Raw genomic sequence first — 17,987 nt, 5'->3', positions numbered from 1 at the left:
TCCCAGCTGTCAGTTAGAGACCCTTGGTATTTGGCACACTGCTTTTACGCTCTAAATCCATCACTATATCTGCTGAACATGTTGAACATGCCGATGGTATTTAATGGGGCACTACTCTGTTTTTACACAGTTAGTTCAGTTTACACATAACAGGTGCTTTCCAAAGTTTGATAAAATAGCTTCTGAGGATTCAGTGTTTTTGGAGCTTGACCCACGCTAGGGACTTAAAGTCAGGATATTTCTGCCTATGCTGCCCATGTCATGCAGGTAATTGTAGTACATTTCACTAAGGAAGAAAAGTGCAATAATTTTGAAACATTGTTTTGTTGTTGAGAGAGTTGTAATTTTCTCATGCTAACTTTTCCCCTTTGTGTGGTACGGCATAGTTACACACACCTGATGTCTTCTGTCTCAGGTTAAAAGCTAGCATTGAGTGAGTAGTACACCCTGTGGTGGACAAAACTAGAAATTACAAGCTGAGGTGTGAACCAAATTCTTACTCACAAATCTGGGACCGTATTCACAAAACATCCTAAGGCTAAACATTTGTCCTAACTGGCCAAGTTAGGAGAAACTCCTAAGAATAAGGGGCGTGTCAGTACTAACTTTTGGTCTAAGACAAATTCACAAAGCATTTCATAATATATGAAATATTTAAAGGTTCACACAAGGTAAAGTTTACTTGTTAAGAGGAGTACTACTCAATGATGTCATCAGGGTTGTATCAGCCTGGGCTTGAGGCAGGGTGGGTCTAACGAAAGACACTATCTAGTTGCATTATGGGAATTGTAGGATCCAGCGTTTTTGGAGCTTGACCAATATTAGGGACTAAAGATCAGGATATCTCAACCTGCCTTGATTTTCATCATTTTGTAATATTTTTCCCTTGAGTCACTAAATTGATGGAGTACTCCTTTAATTATATCAAATATATCAAGCTGACAAATGGTTCATCTTTGTGTTCCCTCTGCTCTGTTTCAAAACGTGTAAAAAAAAAGGACTTACTTTATTGTATGTTCTTATGACTCATATAACAACAGGTATATCAAGAGCAGTATGCAGGAACTCTTACGCCTGCTAACAATGATGCTAGAGGGTATTATGTGTGTACATGTACCCACTTGGCATGTAGTGAAAAAAACATGATTCAGGATTATGTATACTGGACTGATGGCTTTATTGATGCACTGATACACGCTGCAAATAACAGTCACCACATCATATCACATATCATTGTAGTTACTTTAATGCAGAAATGCATTTGTCCACTTTATGAAAATTCCATTTATGAAATTATAAAGGATATAATAGAGACACAGATATCAATCAATCAGATTTCAATCATGCTATGTCATCACCGGTGGAATCGCATGGAAAAATGTGTAATTTGCCACACAGTCGAGAAGACAACCACAAGATACTGTGACATATTTTTAAGGTTGATTCTGGATTCTCAGGTAGTGAGTACAAATGAAAAGTAAGTGTTGTCTAATTCTACTTCATGTCAAGGCTATTTAAATTGAACTTTAACTGAGAAGTGGGGCAGCTCTCAGAGTTAATACCCATTCCTCTTAAAGAACTCGGCCCTGGCAAGGACATCAGCGGAGTAGTCCCCCCCAGTAGTGTGAGCGTCCACGTTGTTGTAATCCATTCTTTCTGTACCCATGTTGTAGGCAGCCAGCGCTCCTGAAGCAGGAAGAAAATAATTTGAAGGGTGCAGAAAAATGCGGTGAGGTGGGGTTGTTTTGTCAATTTGTTGTATTATTTCAAGGAGGTTTGTGTTCTTCAACAGGGATTTATTGATACTTCACATTCACAGTTTTCACAGTTGACATCCATTCAAAACAAATTCTGACTTTAAAAGGCCCGTATCGTGCTTTGTGATTTTCTATTGTGATTTTACTATGTTAAACATGGTCAAAGATCGAAGAACGAGAAAAAGAAGTGAAACTATAGTTTGTTTCATGGTTTGTTGACGTAGCCTCCGGGAGCTTACCAATCAGAACAGAGTGAGCTTATCGGGAGGGGGGCCTTAAATAGACAGGAGGTAAAACGTCCTGTTTCAGACAGAGGCTGAACTGAGGGGCTGCATAAAGGGCCAGTATAGATCAAAAAGGTGTTTTTTTTTTACCATAAATCATGCAAAGATATTCCAGTAGAGCCCCAGATTAAATAAATAGACCTGGAAATATGCAGTATATGTCCCCTTTAATGCCACTTATAGGAAGAATTTGAACATTTCTGACTTAGGCGCCCCTAGTGGTAGAACCAAAAAAGGCTGAAGGCAACACATAGGGCATCATTTACTAACATTGCGACCACAGCTTAATCTGTGCTTTTGCCAAACCACATATACTGCACTGTATTTTTCCGTGGTATTTAGAACCTCGTCGTAATCAGCGCCTAACACCGCCCATTAGTGTTATTTAGCGCTCCGCTAAAATAGGGAAGAAAGAGCCTGCGTGTTCCTGCCACCATGGATGATGAATTAGAATTAGAGCTTTTGGTTCACGAGGTTACAGCAAACTAACCCTGGTAAATATAGAAACTCATAAATATTTCTCCGTTTAGCCCTTCCGTCCACATTAAAAGGTGTGATCACTTTGAATTCAAGACTGTCTTTTATTGAGCTGATTTGGGGAAATTAATCTTTTCAGCGAACATTGAGTTTCTGGGTTGCTATGGTTACCCCCAGGGTGCCTGTGCAGTTTCATATTAACGAGTTTATGTTCACACGTTCATATTCACACATATTAGTTAATCACACACAGGCAACTGCAAACTGTTAAGATGGTTCCCTAAGCTAGAGATAGCTACGATACTTAATAGCCAGGTTAACTGCTCCATAGCATCCCGTTAAATAGTCTTGTAGGAATACACAACACCCCCTACTTTAAAACGGCGTATTCCAGCACTGAAAACCATGCTTTTCAAAAACGCTGCTCTAGGCGGATACATTTGAAAACTGGAGTTGTAGCCTGGACAGGGGAAACTGAAATTTTCAGACGTTTGGTTGCCATGGCACTGGGGGTAGCTTGCGCTCGAGAGGCTATAACGTCAGAATAAACATGGAAGGTGAAATGAATATGCTGCTCTGTCTCTACAATTTACTTACCGGTAGTTTAGTTAGTGTACTTCGAGTACAAGTACTTTTCCTAAATAGATACGCGTTACTCCTACGCAGAAGGTGTGCACTGTACTCGGTGTGCTTGAACTATAAGTGAAAATACGGTTTAAACCATGCAATGAGCGGTGATTCTGGGTAACAGCTAGCTGGTGGGACAGTTTGTATATGCCTATATTAAATTCTATATGTAAAAAAAAAATAACATTTCTGATGTTCGTATTTTTCAAATTTCTCACAGGCACATAGTTTTCATTTAGCAGCTGATATGTCATGCTAAAACACCTCTTGTTTCATTACTAATACACAATTAGGCGCACTTTACGCATCTCCTCCCATCTCTTTGCGAGGAACACCCACTTTCCCTTATACCCTCCCAGCAGCGGTAATCTGCGCTTTTACTCAGGTGCGCCTCCTTTGGAAATATGGTTTTATGTCTTTACCCGCTATTTTACGCCTGAAATGGGCGCAATCCTGTTAGTAAATGAGGCCCATAGTGTGCTGCACCATCTCTCACCAGGATTGTCTTATTTTCACAAACAAAAAGGTGTCATGTCCGAATAATTTGAATAATGCTATAATCACAAAAATTCTACACACAGCGGCTTTGAATTTATTCAATTAAATAATACTTGTGGATTTGCCATTTTAGGATTTCAAAAGTAATTGCTTTGCAGATTTATTTGCAAAAACTTATGAAACTTATGTTTTGATGTTGTACATTTTACACTGATACCACTAAATTGCACTGCAACGATAGACAACATTGTTTTACACCTTAAAGACACACAGACAACTCTTCAGATGGATGATCTGTACCTTTCAGCTGCTGCGCAGCGCTCCAACTAGGACGCTTATCCTTAAAGTCTGTGAGGAAGTATTGTAGAATCCCAATTCCTTGCTCAATATGGGTCTGGCTGTCCCACGCACCCTGAGGCATGTGGTAGCGTATGTCAACCTAGGAACCATGAATAAGACATTATTATCACAGAGGTGGATGCAGAGAGTGTGTTGGACAGAGGCGTGTGTGTGGACCACAGACCTGCATTAGTCCAAAGGCATTCCTGTTGTCTCCCCAGCCATCAGAAGTGAAACCTGCCCCTCTACCTCCGCGTGTCTCTCTGGAGATGATGCCAGCCACGACAGAAGGTGGCACATTACAATTGTTAGCAGCACTGATAATCTTGTCCTTGTACTTGTTTATGTGAGGAAGATCTTCCTTGGCCTCCTGAGCGTATGTAGACACTGCAGAGGAAATTAAAGTTTCTATTAATTTAAACTTCATCAAGTAAAATGTTCATGGCTGTGCCACATTATTCAGTATCAGACAAGTGTTTCATTTCAAATACATTTTCTTTAATTTTCCAGGATAACCCAGTCAGTATCAATACTGCTTTCCAGGGAGTACTCATACATAATGAACTAGACTAAACTTACAGAGGTGCTTTGAGCTAAATGCTAATCTTAGCATGCTCACAATGATAATGCTAACATGCTGATGTTTACCACGTATAATGTTTATCAGGTTCACCATCTTAGTCTATTAGCACTGAACACAAATTACAGCTGAGGATGATGGGAATTAAAATACTGGACAAATGGAAATGTTGATCTGATGATGGTGCTAGATGAAAAGTTAAGGGATCACCAGTTATTACAACTCATCCTGAGGGGAACATCTGTATCAGCGGGTTAGCTTAGCTTAGTTTACCACAAACACTGAAAACAGGGGGACACAGCTATTTTTTTCTGTTCACAGTAACAAATATGCCTACCAGCACCTCTAAAGATCAATGATCAACACCTTATACCTCGTATATGTAAAAATGGCAAGTTTTATTTTCATGGGCCTGGCTGTGGGGGACTATTTCTTCGCGGGGCGCAGTGACTTTAAACCGCAGCATATAATTTTTTCGTACAGATTAAGTTAGATATAATTAGTGGGCTTCAGAGGCTCTGGCAGGTGGATTTTGTTACCTTTGGACTAAGCCAGGCTAGCTGTTTCCCCTTGATTCCAGTCCTACTAAACTAAACTAACAGGCTGCTGGCTGTAGTTTCATATTCATCACACAGACATGTTTTACCAAAGAGTAATTACTACATACTAATTATTATGTGTGAAAATGAATCGAACAAAATCTCCCGATAATCCCCTCCAAAAAATCCCCTGAAAAATTGAGCAGTGAAACAGAAATCCCAGGCAGTCAAGGACAAGTGGCAAATAATGTAATCAAATGGGGCACTCATAGTTTATAGAATTTGTTTTGTTATGAAACTAATTTTTTTCCATATATTTTCCCTCTTAACTTCTCAGATTTTTTTCTTATTTCCTGCCCTATTAATCATCTCTCGACCCCTCAATGACCCTTTGGAGGGAGCCAGACCACTGGACTAAACTACTGAACTCTGTATAAAAAAGTTAAAACTAGCTCAACGTCGCCCAGCTACAATGGTTACGCACCAATTACATCAGTATTTACAATTTATTAATGTCATATATGGTACTATATCAGTCACAGGGTACATTTTGACGCAAAATTAGTATTTTGCTAATAATCTTTTTCTACTTTTATCTGTCCGCAGTGGTTTTCCAGCGGTTCATACCAGGCTCGAAATCAAACCCACCACTGGTTATGTGCGCAGCGTTTTACTTGATGTTGCCCAAATAAGAATTCAGAATCCTAACAAAAGACACTGATGTCTAAAACCCGTATTGACAGGAACATTGGCGGCCTTAGCTATGTTACATCTGTTTCAACTGAAACAGGCTCTGCCCTCCCAAGGGGCCCACGACTAACATGTAAGAATTGAGCAATTCCCCCACTTAAAATATATAATGGTGAGCTGCGGTTAGTTCATTCAAAGATAACAAACTGGACATTGCTTCAAAGCTAACCACCAGCTTTAATTGCAGTTAGAAACTCACCATGAACAGTAGGCAGGTAATTTCTTTCACTAGGAACACTACTAACTGTTTCCACTAATACAAACTAGTAAATTCTCAAACTAAAGCAAATACACATAATTAAATAAACTCTATAAGCGTGCAAACAAACGAGGTAAACAACATACTTAAACATATAATAAATATACATTTCTACTTTTTCCCCTCTCCTCTGCTCTCTGGGTTTCACACACACACACACACAAGGAGCAGAGCAGAGGAGAGAAAGCAAAAATGTAATTGTTTCAGTTTTTAATTGTTTGGATGTTGAGCTGTTTATGATGCTAAAAGTACACATAATGGATTCAATTTGAATTCTGAAAATATACCCTTATTGATGCAAGCAAACTTTAGCTCTTGAAACCGTAAAGACAAAACGGCGGCGGTTTTAGATAAATCGGCGGTATCAGCTGTGGCAGTGCGGGCATCCAGGCCACTGTGGCCGCAGGGCGTGTCATTTTTTGATGGCCATAAGGCCAAACTGAAATTCCTGCCTTGCACACACACATTACTGTGGTGAACAAAGTGACATTTGAAAAACAAACAAAGTGTACTCACTGTTCTCTGTTGCTCTTCTGGAAGCTTTGGTGATGTATCAGACCCTGTATCAGGGTTTATATAGTGAACTCTTTTCTCCACTAGCCGAAGCACAGCCCAACAAACCAGAGGGCAACCTGACGTGCATCACGTGGTTTATCAGAAACGGTGGTACAGCAAGTAAAGAACCCAACGTTTGTTTAGTCAAAACGAAAGGAGCAAAACGAAAGTTTATCTATAGGGTTTGGCTGATGGAAGTGTTCCGGAGTTACAAGACGTTTACAGGAAAATGTTGACTTACTTTAAGCAGCAGTCAGCACAGAGACAGTGCACAAAAGCTTGTTTGTGGAGTAAAATGACATGAATAAAATTTCACTTGAGCTGTCAATCTGCCTTTGTTGTATTTAGGTGTATATGATATGGATATTTCTCTTTGGTTTAGTTTGCACTGATGTCGTTTAAGTAGTATGTGCTTTGAAATACACTGTAATTTAAATAAAGCTAATTAACAACTTTGGCTAATTTGTTCCTCTTTAAATGTTACTTAAAAAAAAGAGAGATCAGGAAATCCAAATATAAAAAATACAAACAGAACAGAAAGACAATCTGAAGGGGGATAAAACGGTGAGTCATATCTGATGAATCAAAGTTGTTTGATGTTGCATCTTACACACAACTACATTTATACCTTAAGTTTCAGCCCATATGATTCAATTAAGCACACACAGTATGTGCATATCAAACAAAGGTTTGACCCTGAAACAAATGTTACATGAAAATATTTGTTGTTGCTCAGCTGAGAACTTGTGAAAGGTGGAAAGTGACTCCAATGTTTTTGTATTGTGCAAGCTACTATGATTTAAGAATGTCAATGTTTTTCATCAAATAGCTCTACAAAACCCTGAAATATTCTGGTGTAAAGACAATCCAACATTGGAATGGTTGTTTTGATGTGTTAAAGTTTATTAACTCTGTCTTAAAATCCTGGAAATACAGGAAAAATTGACTAATCACTTTGTATTCCCTCTGATTTCTCCAGTGCTTTATAGAAAATGTCTTGGTCATTGTGAATTCTGTCGTGGACAATAAAGGTCTGAAGGTTTGAATAAGCTTTTTTTGTTGCATTGTTTGACTTACATGAATTTGTGGTGTCTTGTAAGCCTATGCTAGCAATGCACAGTTGTATAATTAACACTATAATAAAAACTGCAGAGCTAACAAAGGAGTTCAATGAGTTATCTGTGTCAGTCAGCTTGTTAGCTCAGATCTCTGAAAATGAAAATGAAAATAAAATAAAAAATGCCACTGTGACACGTCAACTTTTTTATTGATTGATTTATTTATTTGACGTGTTGATTGAAGGGTTTTATTACAAGAAGACTTTGAACTGCAGCTGAAGTCAACCCACCCCCCACCCTGCAAACTAGCAAAGTCATGCCATCTAGAATGGCACAAACCTCGATATTTCAAAGCAGGCGTGTCCCACCTCGCTAACAGGAAGTCCACTTACATAGTAGTTAGCAGCTGAAATACCTCAAAAAATCTTGTCTGCTTTGTAGCTGGCATTCAGTATTTACTGATTTAAAAACCATTGAAGTTTCAAACAACACAAGCTTTAACTGTGATTCTTAGCAAAGCACTAGAGTTCAAATACACCATGCTGTGTATACTCAGCTTTATACCATAAGCAGTTTGTTTGTTGGGGCCTTCTGAGAGGGTAAACAGTAAACAAAATAAGGCACAGTGCACTTTACAGTGCTGTAGGTTTCAGGTTCCAACTTTGAGGGCAAACAACACTCCACCACTGACCCAAATCAACTACTAGAAACACCTTTGTAAAAGCACCAAATCCATGGGATTTATTAATATAAACAAATACACAACAATTCTAATAAATCCCTTAGCCTTTAACAATCATAAAATTAAACAGAATAAAAAATTCAATTCAAAAGCAGTGGGCAGGGATGAGAGGGGGTAAAATAATAAAATAACAGCAGACAATTTATGACCCAATCTGGGGTAACAAGTAATAAATCAATCATGATATCTGATCAAAGGAAAACAATATCCATCTGTCTTGACCCTGAATCCTGTTATTTGGAGAGTTTACAAGAGCAGGACAACCGACAGTAGAGCCATTTTGCTAATGTCGTCCCGGTTGACTGTTGAAGGTAAACCGTGGATTTGAATCAGTTCCAGGTCACACCCTGGACTCCAGATTAAAACCTGACAAAGGCCAAACTAACGGCGATGTGCCAGCTCGCCATCGCATCTGATCACGGGTCTGTATCACAAAGACACATTAGTGGATTATCCGGCTCTCTTTTTGGCCTCACTCTCAATTTCAACTGCGGTAGATCACCATCATAACCTGTGCTGCGCTCCAGAGAGTCCGATCAAAACCTGCCAACTAACCGCCTACTGACCAATCAGATCACTGGAAAAATGGAATCATCAACCAGAAAGGTTTTCCGACATGGACATTAGTACAGAGTTTACAATTAAATAACCGGTAATAAAGAGAAATAGAGCAACATTCTTAATATGTCAGTAGAATTACTTTGATTTCCATGATAATTGTCAGAGTGGACACATGGTTGTGTAAAAAAACTATCTGAGTTTAAAAGTTAAGTAAAAATAAACTGTACTGTTTAGATAAATAGAAAATATTTGGGCACATTTTTGAGACGCCCCTAAAATTTAATATTTCGTTTTTCAGGGGGTCCCAGCTGTCAGTTAGAGACCCTTGGTATTTGGCACACTGCTTTTGCGCTCTAAATCCATCACTATATCTGCTGAACATGTTGAACATGCCAACGGTATTTAATGGGGCACTACTCTGTTTTTACACTTTTAGTTCAGTTTACACATAACAGGTGCTTTCCAAAGTTTGATAAAATAGCTTCTGAGGATCCAGTGTTTTTGGAGCTTGACCCTCGCTAGGCCTTAAAGTCAGGATATTTCTGCCTATGCTGCTTCAATGTTGAATGTTCTTTTTAAAATATGTCTCTTGTGACTCACATTTATGATAATTTCCACATTTATTGTTAACCTTAGCCTTACTTATCTATTCTAGTAGTGTGATGATATTGTATTTGACCTTGCTCAATATCACTTTTTGCTACTGCAATAACCTAATTACCCTGTGGGTGTCACTATTTCATCTCATGTCATATTAAGGACTCTGCCCAAGGGTTTGATGATTTTACGCACTCATAGGTGGCTTAGTTAACTCAGGGTTAACTGAGCTAGTTTATAATCAGTTTTGTGATTGGTTCAGTGGCTCAGTGAAGCCCAAAGAGAGCCAAACTAAGTTGAACTTGCTTCCTGATACAGGCTGCTTTGTCGAGTTTGATTCACTGAGTAGAAGAATGAGCCAGCTGGTTTTATTGCTCGGCCCTTGTCGTGTGTTAATGCACCAGTCTCCCCCTGTACAGTATATGACATACACACACACACACACACTGCTGCACTACAGTGCCGCCCCTACATCCTCTCTCACTAGTTATAAAAGAGACTTCATATATATCATAGCTGAGAGTAATCAATTATAATGTCAATAACAATAGTCATAACAATAACAACAACGCTCTTTCGTATTTTGTCGAATTGTGGACACCTTTGGTGTGAACAGTCAAGGTTGTCAAGCTTGCAGGCGACCTGTGGATGGATGGAGAGATGGATGGACAGAGTAAAGGATGGAAGTGACAAAAAGCATCTGGACAGACCGACACCCCCCTCATCATATCTACTCTGTACATTTGTAGTGTGATAATGGGATAGAAATGATGAACTGCTTCCTTTACACATAGGGCTACATTTGAGCTGTGTGGTTATATTTTGTGTGAGATAGTACTTTCCCCTCTAATCCATCCTGCCATCAATCACTTGCTTTCGCCCTCTTCAGACTTCCTCTTCTGTCTTTGCTAACATGTGTAGACATTGCATTATTTCACTTATTTGGCTTAAAAGAAAAAGAATAAAGTATTTGTCCTTTGGGGAAAATAATTGACAGCAGCGTCTAAAGCAATAAAAAAGTAGCAGCAGTAGCAATGCAAATAAATAACATAGTTTGAACAGAACAGTAAACATCATAAACACGCCTCGCTAACTCACTCGCTAAAATCATAATTGGTAGGTTTGTATAACACCATGAAAGCTTTTTACAATAACTAGCTAGCCTCAGAGCTGATGTTTTCTGCTCTTCTTTTTCACAAACGTACTTCCTGTCATCTGTACCAATCATCTGACTTTTCTTTTAACTTCCCATCTCACTTCCGTAACACTCCCTGTCTTCCTTCTTACCTCACGCTGTCCCATCCTCTCTTTTTCCTGTCATTTCATTTCCACTCATCTTTTCTGCCAACTTGACAACATTCTTGGATCTCTCTTTCTCTCTCTCTCTCGCTCGCTGACACATAACGGTGTCCTCTCTCTACGCTGCCACTCCTCAGCTCTCTGTGTCTAGCAGTGATTTGGTTCGGTGCGTGATGAGGAGAGGGAAGGTTTGAGTCTGCACATCTAGCAGGCTTTGGCTGTGACTGCCCTGAGAGAAAACCAAGCTAGTGTATGATGATTTGATACTCAGCCTGGAGTCCAAATAAAAAGGAGACAACAGAATATATGGTTTATTTATTGTGCTGTTTGGTTGGTAATATGACATCACCTGCCTTTTTGCTAGTTTTACATCAAGACAGAAGTCTCAGACTTAATTGGTCATCCTTTAATTTTTTGTGTGTGATTGAATGTCCTCCTTAATATCAAATAAACAGTCGAGAATGTCCCTGTTGCTGCCAATGGGAAGCAAGAGTTGGATCTGGTTTGCAACATAGCTGGACAGATGAACAGTTTGCCCAGAGGTGAGCATGTCTTGGCTCTAACCACTGTTGGTGTCTGAGATTTCTTGGCTAAAACATCCCTTCAGTGAAGGACAGTGAAGATCTGCGTGCTCCACTGTTTCCAAACATTTTCAGGGCCACACTTCCCACTTGTCACAGTGATTCAAGACACTTTTGGAAGGAGAGCAGCTCAAGATCTTCCTCTGGCATCATCATCACAGACACATCAGTAGTTTCAACTATACTCCTTCGACCCCTTCCTATAGTACACGTTTAAAAACTGTTCACCTGTCTCAGGTGAGCATATTTCTAGTGCTATACTTATGCTTGCCCCCCACCCACTGTGAATCTCCAATAAGAGAGGAAATTCCACAGCAGGTCTTTTTGAAACCCCCGTCCATTCACAGAGCTGCAGACAGCGGAGGAGAAATGACCAACACCTTTCCCAGCCATCAGGTTTTACTTGCATTTTTCCGGTGTCCCTTTAGGACTGATACTAAGCACCAGTGAGTGAGACCTGCTGTGTGAGAGTCTTCTGCCCCATTAGTCAATTCAGGTGTCTCTTATCTGAATAAAATCTAGATGCAATTTAGAACACTTGTTCACACTCGCAATTGGTCTCGGTTTTCACGGGCTATGCAAATCAGGGTCCAGAGGGTGGCTGTATTATACCCGAATCCGTTTGATAACTGCCAAAAAAAAACAGAAGAAGAAGAAGAAAAAAAAAGAAGCTGCACTAACGCAGTTTCGTTACAACAATAACAGTTTATCTAGCTAACACAAACATGAATGACTTGTTTGGACTACGAGTGAGACAAAAGTTGTATCGTCTTCACAAGTTCTTACTGATTCCGCTCCCTCACCCATACAGATTAATCTGTGACTGAACTGATCAGGGATCAGATAATGCTACAGCAGCTCAGTCTATTATTGTATGTGTTGAAATCGCTGGAGCCATTTTTTCCTGTCACTTTAATGAGACAGGCAGAATGACGGCTTATTTCAGTGCAACTTCAGCTGCCGTTATCATTGGTACAGACCATGTAATGGTTATTTTCCACAGAGCGCTTACTGAGTTAGTTACACTTGGTAGGAATAAAACTAAAGTATGCATCTTGGAGAGACAAATGCATTTACACCTTTTCAACATCCGTCTTGAATGCATCTCAAACCATCTCCTGATTTGGGAAATCAATCTTGGATGCTTCTTGGATGCATTTACACTAGACACTTGATAGCTATCTGACCCGCCTGACATGCATGAAGTGACAAAGTGTGAATGGGGTCTTTACAGTGCAGAGACAATAAACCAGCCAGTGGGTTTGTTTAGCAGTGTGTGTAGACCTTTCGATGCATTACTGTTAATCTGTCAGGCCCTAAACACTTTACCTCAAAGATTTCAAATGTCTAGGGTGTCTAGCGATGTCTAGGATACCGATGAAGGAGGCTCCCTGTCTCTTGGGCCCAATCCCAATCCCAAGCACTCACGGACTCACAGACTTTGAGGCGCGTTCCCGCAAAGTCTGCGAGGGCTTAGGGCTGTCCCACTGTCAAATCGTCAAGTGCATGAGGGCTCTCTCGCAGACATTCTGAGCCCTTTATGCCCACAGGGATTTAGCCACAGTTCATAGTGCTTGGATGTGAAACACAGGGTTAACAGATGAATCAGAGAAATGCAGGTATAAGCTATAGTACACACCTAGTTTATTCATCAACCATTTCTTTGACATTTTTGCCTAATGCTGTGTTAACTTAAAGTAAACAGATTATTTGACAGTTACCTCTCGTCCACTCGGGCAGGCAAGAGCCTGGAACACATTAAAATCAGGCAGTTGGTCCCTTAAGTGCCTTGGGCCTGAAGAAAGTGTAAAACAGTCCCAAACCCACAATAGTACACTACATGTTTTGGCACCATCAAGGTAACTTGATATGTCGCAACATGCGGTCCCATTCCCTTTTATACCATTTCTAACCCTTGCAGTATCTCACACTGAATCACTTACCAAGTGACGTCTTTGAGGGTACATTGGGGGGCATTGGAATTGGGCCACCATCATCATTATGATTGCTAAGAGTAAGAAATACAGCACAGACACAGCTCACGTGTTTGAGACGCATGTTTTTAAATCTACTACAGATTCACACCCCAAGCTCTGGCTCCTGATTGGAAATGATTGAGTTACCTAGCTGTGCCACAGCCGTCCCTTTCAGCACTGAAGTAATGGAAAAGCATCTCAGCTCGACTCTCTCATATGAAAGACTCAGTGCCAGTGCATTCAAATTGTCTTTAAATGTGTCTGCTTTTGTGTCTTTGACTTTGCAGACTTTGCGTTCATGTGTAAGTGAGTCTGTATGTCTGTGTGTGTGCATTCGTGTTTGCTTGTTTTTCTGTCTTCTTCATCCACGGTGCTGGGCATAATGTTCCTTTGACAGTGAGTCAAAGAGCAGTGTTGAATAGTATGTCAGGTAATACTGAGATTGCCTTCGACTGGAGGCTTACTGGAAAACCCATTTCATTTTTGCAGGGCACAGAACCAAATTCATATGAATGTCTGTGTGATATGGGATAGTGCAATGCGAGTATACAAGTTTCCATCAGAGGTGTAATGCGGATTAAAAAAACGGAAACTCTCCTGATCAGGGGAAGATTGTGAACAGTTGTGTGTTCACAACTTAAGGTTGGCATGGCCAACAGAAACATAAAGTAAACAACAACTGGGACTGGAGCAAATTCTTTTCTTATTCGATTTGGGATTTCCAATTCAAATGTTCAAAATTAGCATGAAATAGTTAGATGGAAACCCTATGGTGTTGTAACCGTATCATCACAGTCAGTTTAAAAGCCCTTACATCACACAGTGTGACACATAGAGATGTGATGACACTGCGCATGGTGCTTATCCAGATAACAATTCGAAATCTAATATCCCTATTCGGTTATTATTCATGTACAAGCAGAGAATGATGAGAAGTTTTGAGGAAATATGGGCTACTTTGGTAAATACTCCCTTCAAATAATGACATTGTTCATTTATGAAGAGTTTTCCTGATACACTTTCCATTTGTTGATACTGTAGCCACCCTCGCAAATAACCAAATAACCGTTTGGAGATGCTGTAAGATATTCAAATATAAAAAAGGATATACTTCCACTGTAGCTAAAACTTCCTGAAAGGTTCAAATGAAAGGAAGTGGTAAATAAAACAAAGGTAAAAGACACAATATCAGAAAGCTCTCGACATTAACCATTTCTCACTATGGGTTACGAATTCTGGACAGCAAACATCTATAGATTACAAATGGATGAAAGACAATAACGTCAGATTCTGATAAATAGATATTGCAGATGGGACACAGGGACCAGAAGAGCAAGGCAGAGGGCAAGGCAGAGGGCAAGGCAGCTCACCTTTCAATAGGATGGTGCATCGTCAGCAGTGAGTAGATGCAATGGTCTATTATTTAGCTTTTATCCAAAGCAACTTACACAAGCATCCTGCGACAGCTGGGAATCAAAACTAGGTATACCGCTTAGAAGGCAGCAACTCCAACCGCTGTACCACCAACACCACAGAATGGTCCTGTCTCCTATTTCCAATCCTGCCTTTCCCATGCATGTTTTCCATCTTTCCCTGACTGAACTCACCAGGTGTGCATGGAGTAAGGATAGGTAGGCAACTGTCAATGCAGGAAGCCAGATGAAGAATCACTGCATTATATATATAACATATCGACAAATAAATAACTGGACTTCTGTTGCATTTAATACGCAGTGAAGAGAAATGTTTGCATGAGGAATTGGGGGACATTTTTTCCTCGTTAAATTATCAGTTTGCTGCCTGAACTGTGCTGGCAGCGGTCACACTCTCCTGATCTGAGAGAGTAATTAGACAGCATTATCTGTCAGAGGCTAGGTTTGACTTCCATGAATAATTTAGCTGCGGCTCACCTGGGGAAAGATAAAGTTAAATTGTTTCAGCTGTGACGAGTGTTAGGCCATTAATTACTACCGGAATTAAAGACGCTCTGATGTTGTGCTGTCTTGTTCATCTTTGCATGAGGCCGTAGGGTCACTTAAAATGTCTCGCTGAAGATAAATATTGATTGAACATTCAAAGTAGTTTCCAGGGTTTCAAAAACATGTTTTTATCATCATGGCTATCCAGATTTGATTACATTGCAAATGTAACACAACTTAATGGAACAATGCTGAAGATCAAGATTGAGTTGATAGCTCATAGGATGCTCATGGTCATGTGATGACAGAGAACAGGATGAGTTGAGGAGAAATGCTTAAGTAAGGAGCCTCAGGACTGACTCTATACATCTTGAGGGCTGGTTCTGTTTGTCCCAGGTCTGGTTCTGTTTGTCCCAGGTCTGGTTCTGTCTGTCCCAGGACTGGTTCTGTTTGTCCCAGGTCTGGTTCTGTTTGTCCCAGGTCTGGTTCTATATTTCTTCAGGGCTGGTTCTGCATATCAGTGCAGGTTCTCCATGTCCTCAATTCTGGTTCTGTATGTCTTCAGTGCTGTTCATAGTTCTGTCTGTGCTCCCAGGTTGTATGCCTGTATGCACACAGAAATGTCTATCTATCTATCTTCCTTTCTTCAGAGTCTGTCTGTTTTCAGGGCTGTCTGTCTGTCTGTCTTCAGAGATGCCTGTCCGTCTACCTGCCTGTCTTCAGTCAGGCTGTAATGTCTGTCTTCAGAGGTACCTGTGTCTTTGGCATTTACAAGCCCTCCCTTCATTGCAGGGCTCTCGATTTCTCCGCGAGATCCCTGGATTTAATAAAGAGCGGTTGCTCAGGCAGAAAAATGTAAAACTGCAAACAGTGTGAAAAGATGTAAGGAATGAAGGATGGTTTAGCTATCAGAGCAGAACTCTGCTCTGATAGCTAAACCATCCTTCATTCCTCACATCTTTTCACAATCTCTTTACTGTTCACTAAACGACTGCTCTTATTTATCAAGGCTGATCAAGCAGCAGCTGCAGCTTTTTATTTAGCGGTGAGTACTTCTCTTGGTGGAGGACTCCTCATCACTGGAAGCAGTCCAGCGGAAATGTGCTCCGCTCAGCCACCAAGGCAGCATTCTCTGACTGTCATCCTTGGTAGAATAGTTGTTTTGCCTTTGGAGTTCATCCAAAGCAGCCTCCAGCCTTTGTCTTGGGAGTGAGGGCCCTGCCTATTAATATTCCTCACACGGCGGCAGCCAGTGTGCCTGGAGCTCAAGCAGCGGCGAGCCCAACGGTTCAGCCACATTTCAGATGCTGCAGACGAGGGGAGCAGAGACAGCTAAAGCAGCAGTCAGCTGACAGCACTCGAAGTGTCTTTTTTCCTTTCTCTCCAGCTCATCATGTCCGACTGAAGAGCTGCGGTTACTGCCATCTCTAGAGCCGCTCTCACTGTCATGTCTAACAGGCTCTCCAGGCTGCTGCCTGGGCTCCCATGTGCCTGAACAAACCTTTGCTTTGCCGAGGCTTTTATTTATGAAATAATTCTCCAATTCATGCACAATGTGATTTTAAATCAAGGGGATTTTGGGGGTCTTAAGGCAGCTGGTATTTGACCAACTACCAGTCAGAATTTGGATTAGACATATTATGATGTGCTTAACATGCAATTACTGCTTCTAATAAAAAACTGAGTGTCAGATTCAGTCTTGTGTTCATTGTGTGACAGACAAGCATTACTACCACAGTACCATCTCTTTCTTTCCAGCTCCTAGTGTCTATTTTAGATCTGCTGTTACTGCCGTCTCTGACAGCCTGCTCAGCCTGCTGCTTGGTCTCACACATGCCTGGACAAAAACTCTGGTTTTCTGAGGCGTTTATGTCAGACCTGTCAGATTAGTCTTTTAAACGATAATCATAGTATGATGTGTCCAAACCTATATTTGGACCTCTAATCAAGATAAATGCGAGTAAGATTGAGTCTTGTGTTCACTGTGTGATAGCCAAATGGTATTACCACAGTGGCATTAAAGGGGCACTGCAGGAGAGATGGGATGGGACTTTCGGTTGTTCTAGTCTGATGGTCAATCTAATTCGATCCAACATTTTATTATCTGACCACCAACTGGACAAATAGGCACTACGTTTCAGACAAAAAAAGAAAGGGAACAGGAAAAGGAAATAAACAAAAAGAAGAAAGCCTTTCCCCAGATGCAAGTGATGAGGGAGGACTGAGGTGTTGTTATTTCACCCTACCCCCCCCCCCCTCCCATTCAGTCAGAGCTCTGGCTAGGCCAGGCCATTAACACCAGGGTGACCTGGTGATTCAGAGTCACTGAAGGATGAAGAGGAAGAGATGTGGTGGTACACTTACAGTCTCTCCGGGTGGAGGTAAAGTGAACCAGACTCGGAGACCCAGTGTGACTGACCATTCAGAAGACAAAGGAAAAAAAGGCCTGTGTGAGCTTCTTCTGAAAGCCTTTGAAGATGGAGGAAGAGGAGAAATCTGCGGGGTAACTCATCATGTTGGTTGGTACTGCTGGGACCGGTGGAGTTTGAGAAATACAGTCTGAGCTGAATGGACTACCCAGCGGTCTGG

At 40.8% G+C, this 17,987-nt stretch overlaps 1 protein-coding gene across 1 annotated transcript; it reads right to left on the bottom strand.

The window, feature by feature from the left end:
* Positions 1-1,532: 1,532 nt before the first annotated feature.
* On the bottom strand, positions 1,533-6,732 carry LOC105908344 (lysozyme g-like). Its single transcript, XM_031577666.1, has 4 exons — positions 6,627-6,732; positions 4,167-4,369; positions 3,944-4,082; positions 1,533-1,686 (listed from the first exon to the last, which is right to left on the bottom strand). Coding segments are annotated over exons 1-4 (474 nt in total). The 5' UTR covers positions 6,628-6,732; the 3' UTR covers positions 1,533-1,555.
* Positions 6,733-17,987: the final 11,255 nt, after the last annotated feature.

Source organism: Clupea harengus, chromosome 12, assembly GCF_900700415.2.
Source record: "Clupea harengus chromosome 12, Ch_v2.0.2, whole genome shotgun sequence".
NCBI lineage: Eukaryota > Metazoa > Chordata > Actinopteri > Clupeiformes > Clupeidae > Clupea > Clupea harengus.
This window is presented reverse-complemented; position numbering and strand designations above follow the sequence as displayed.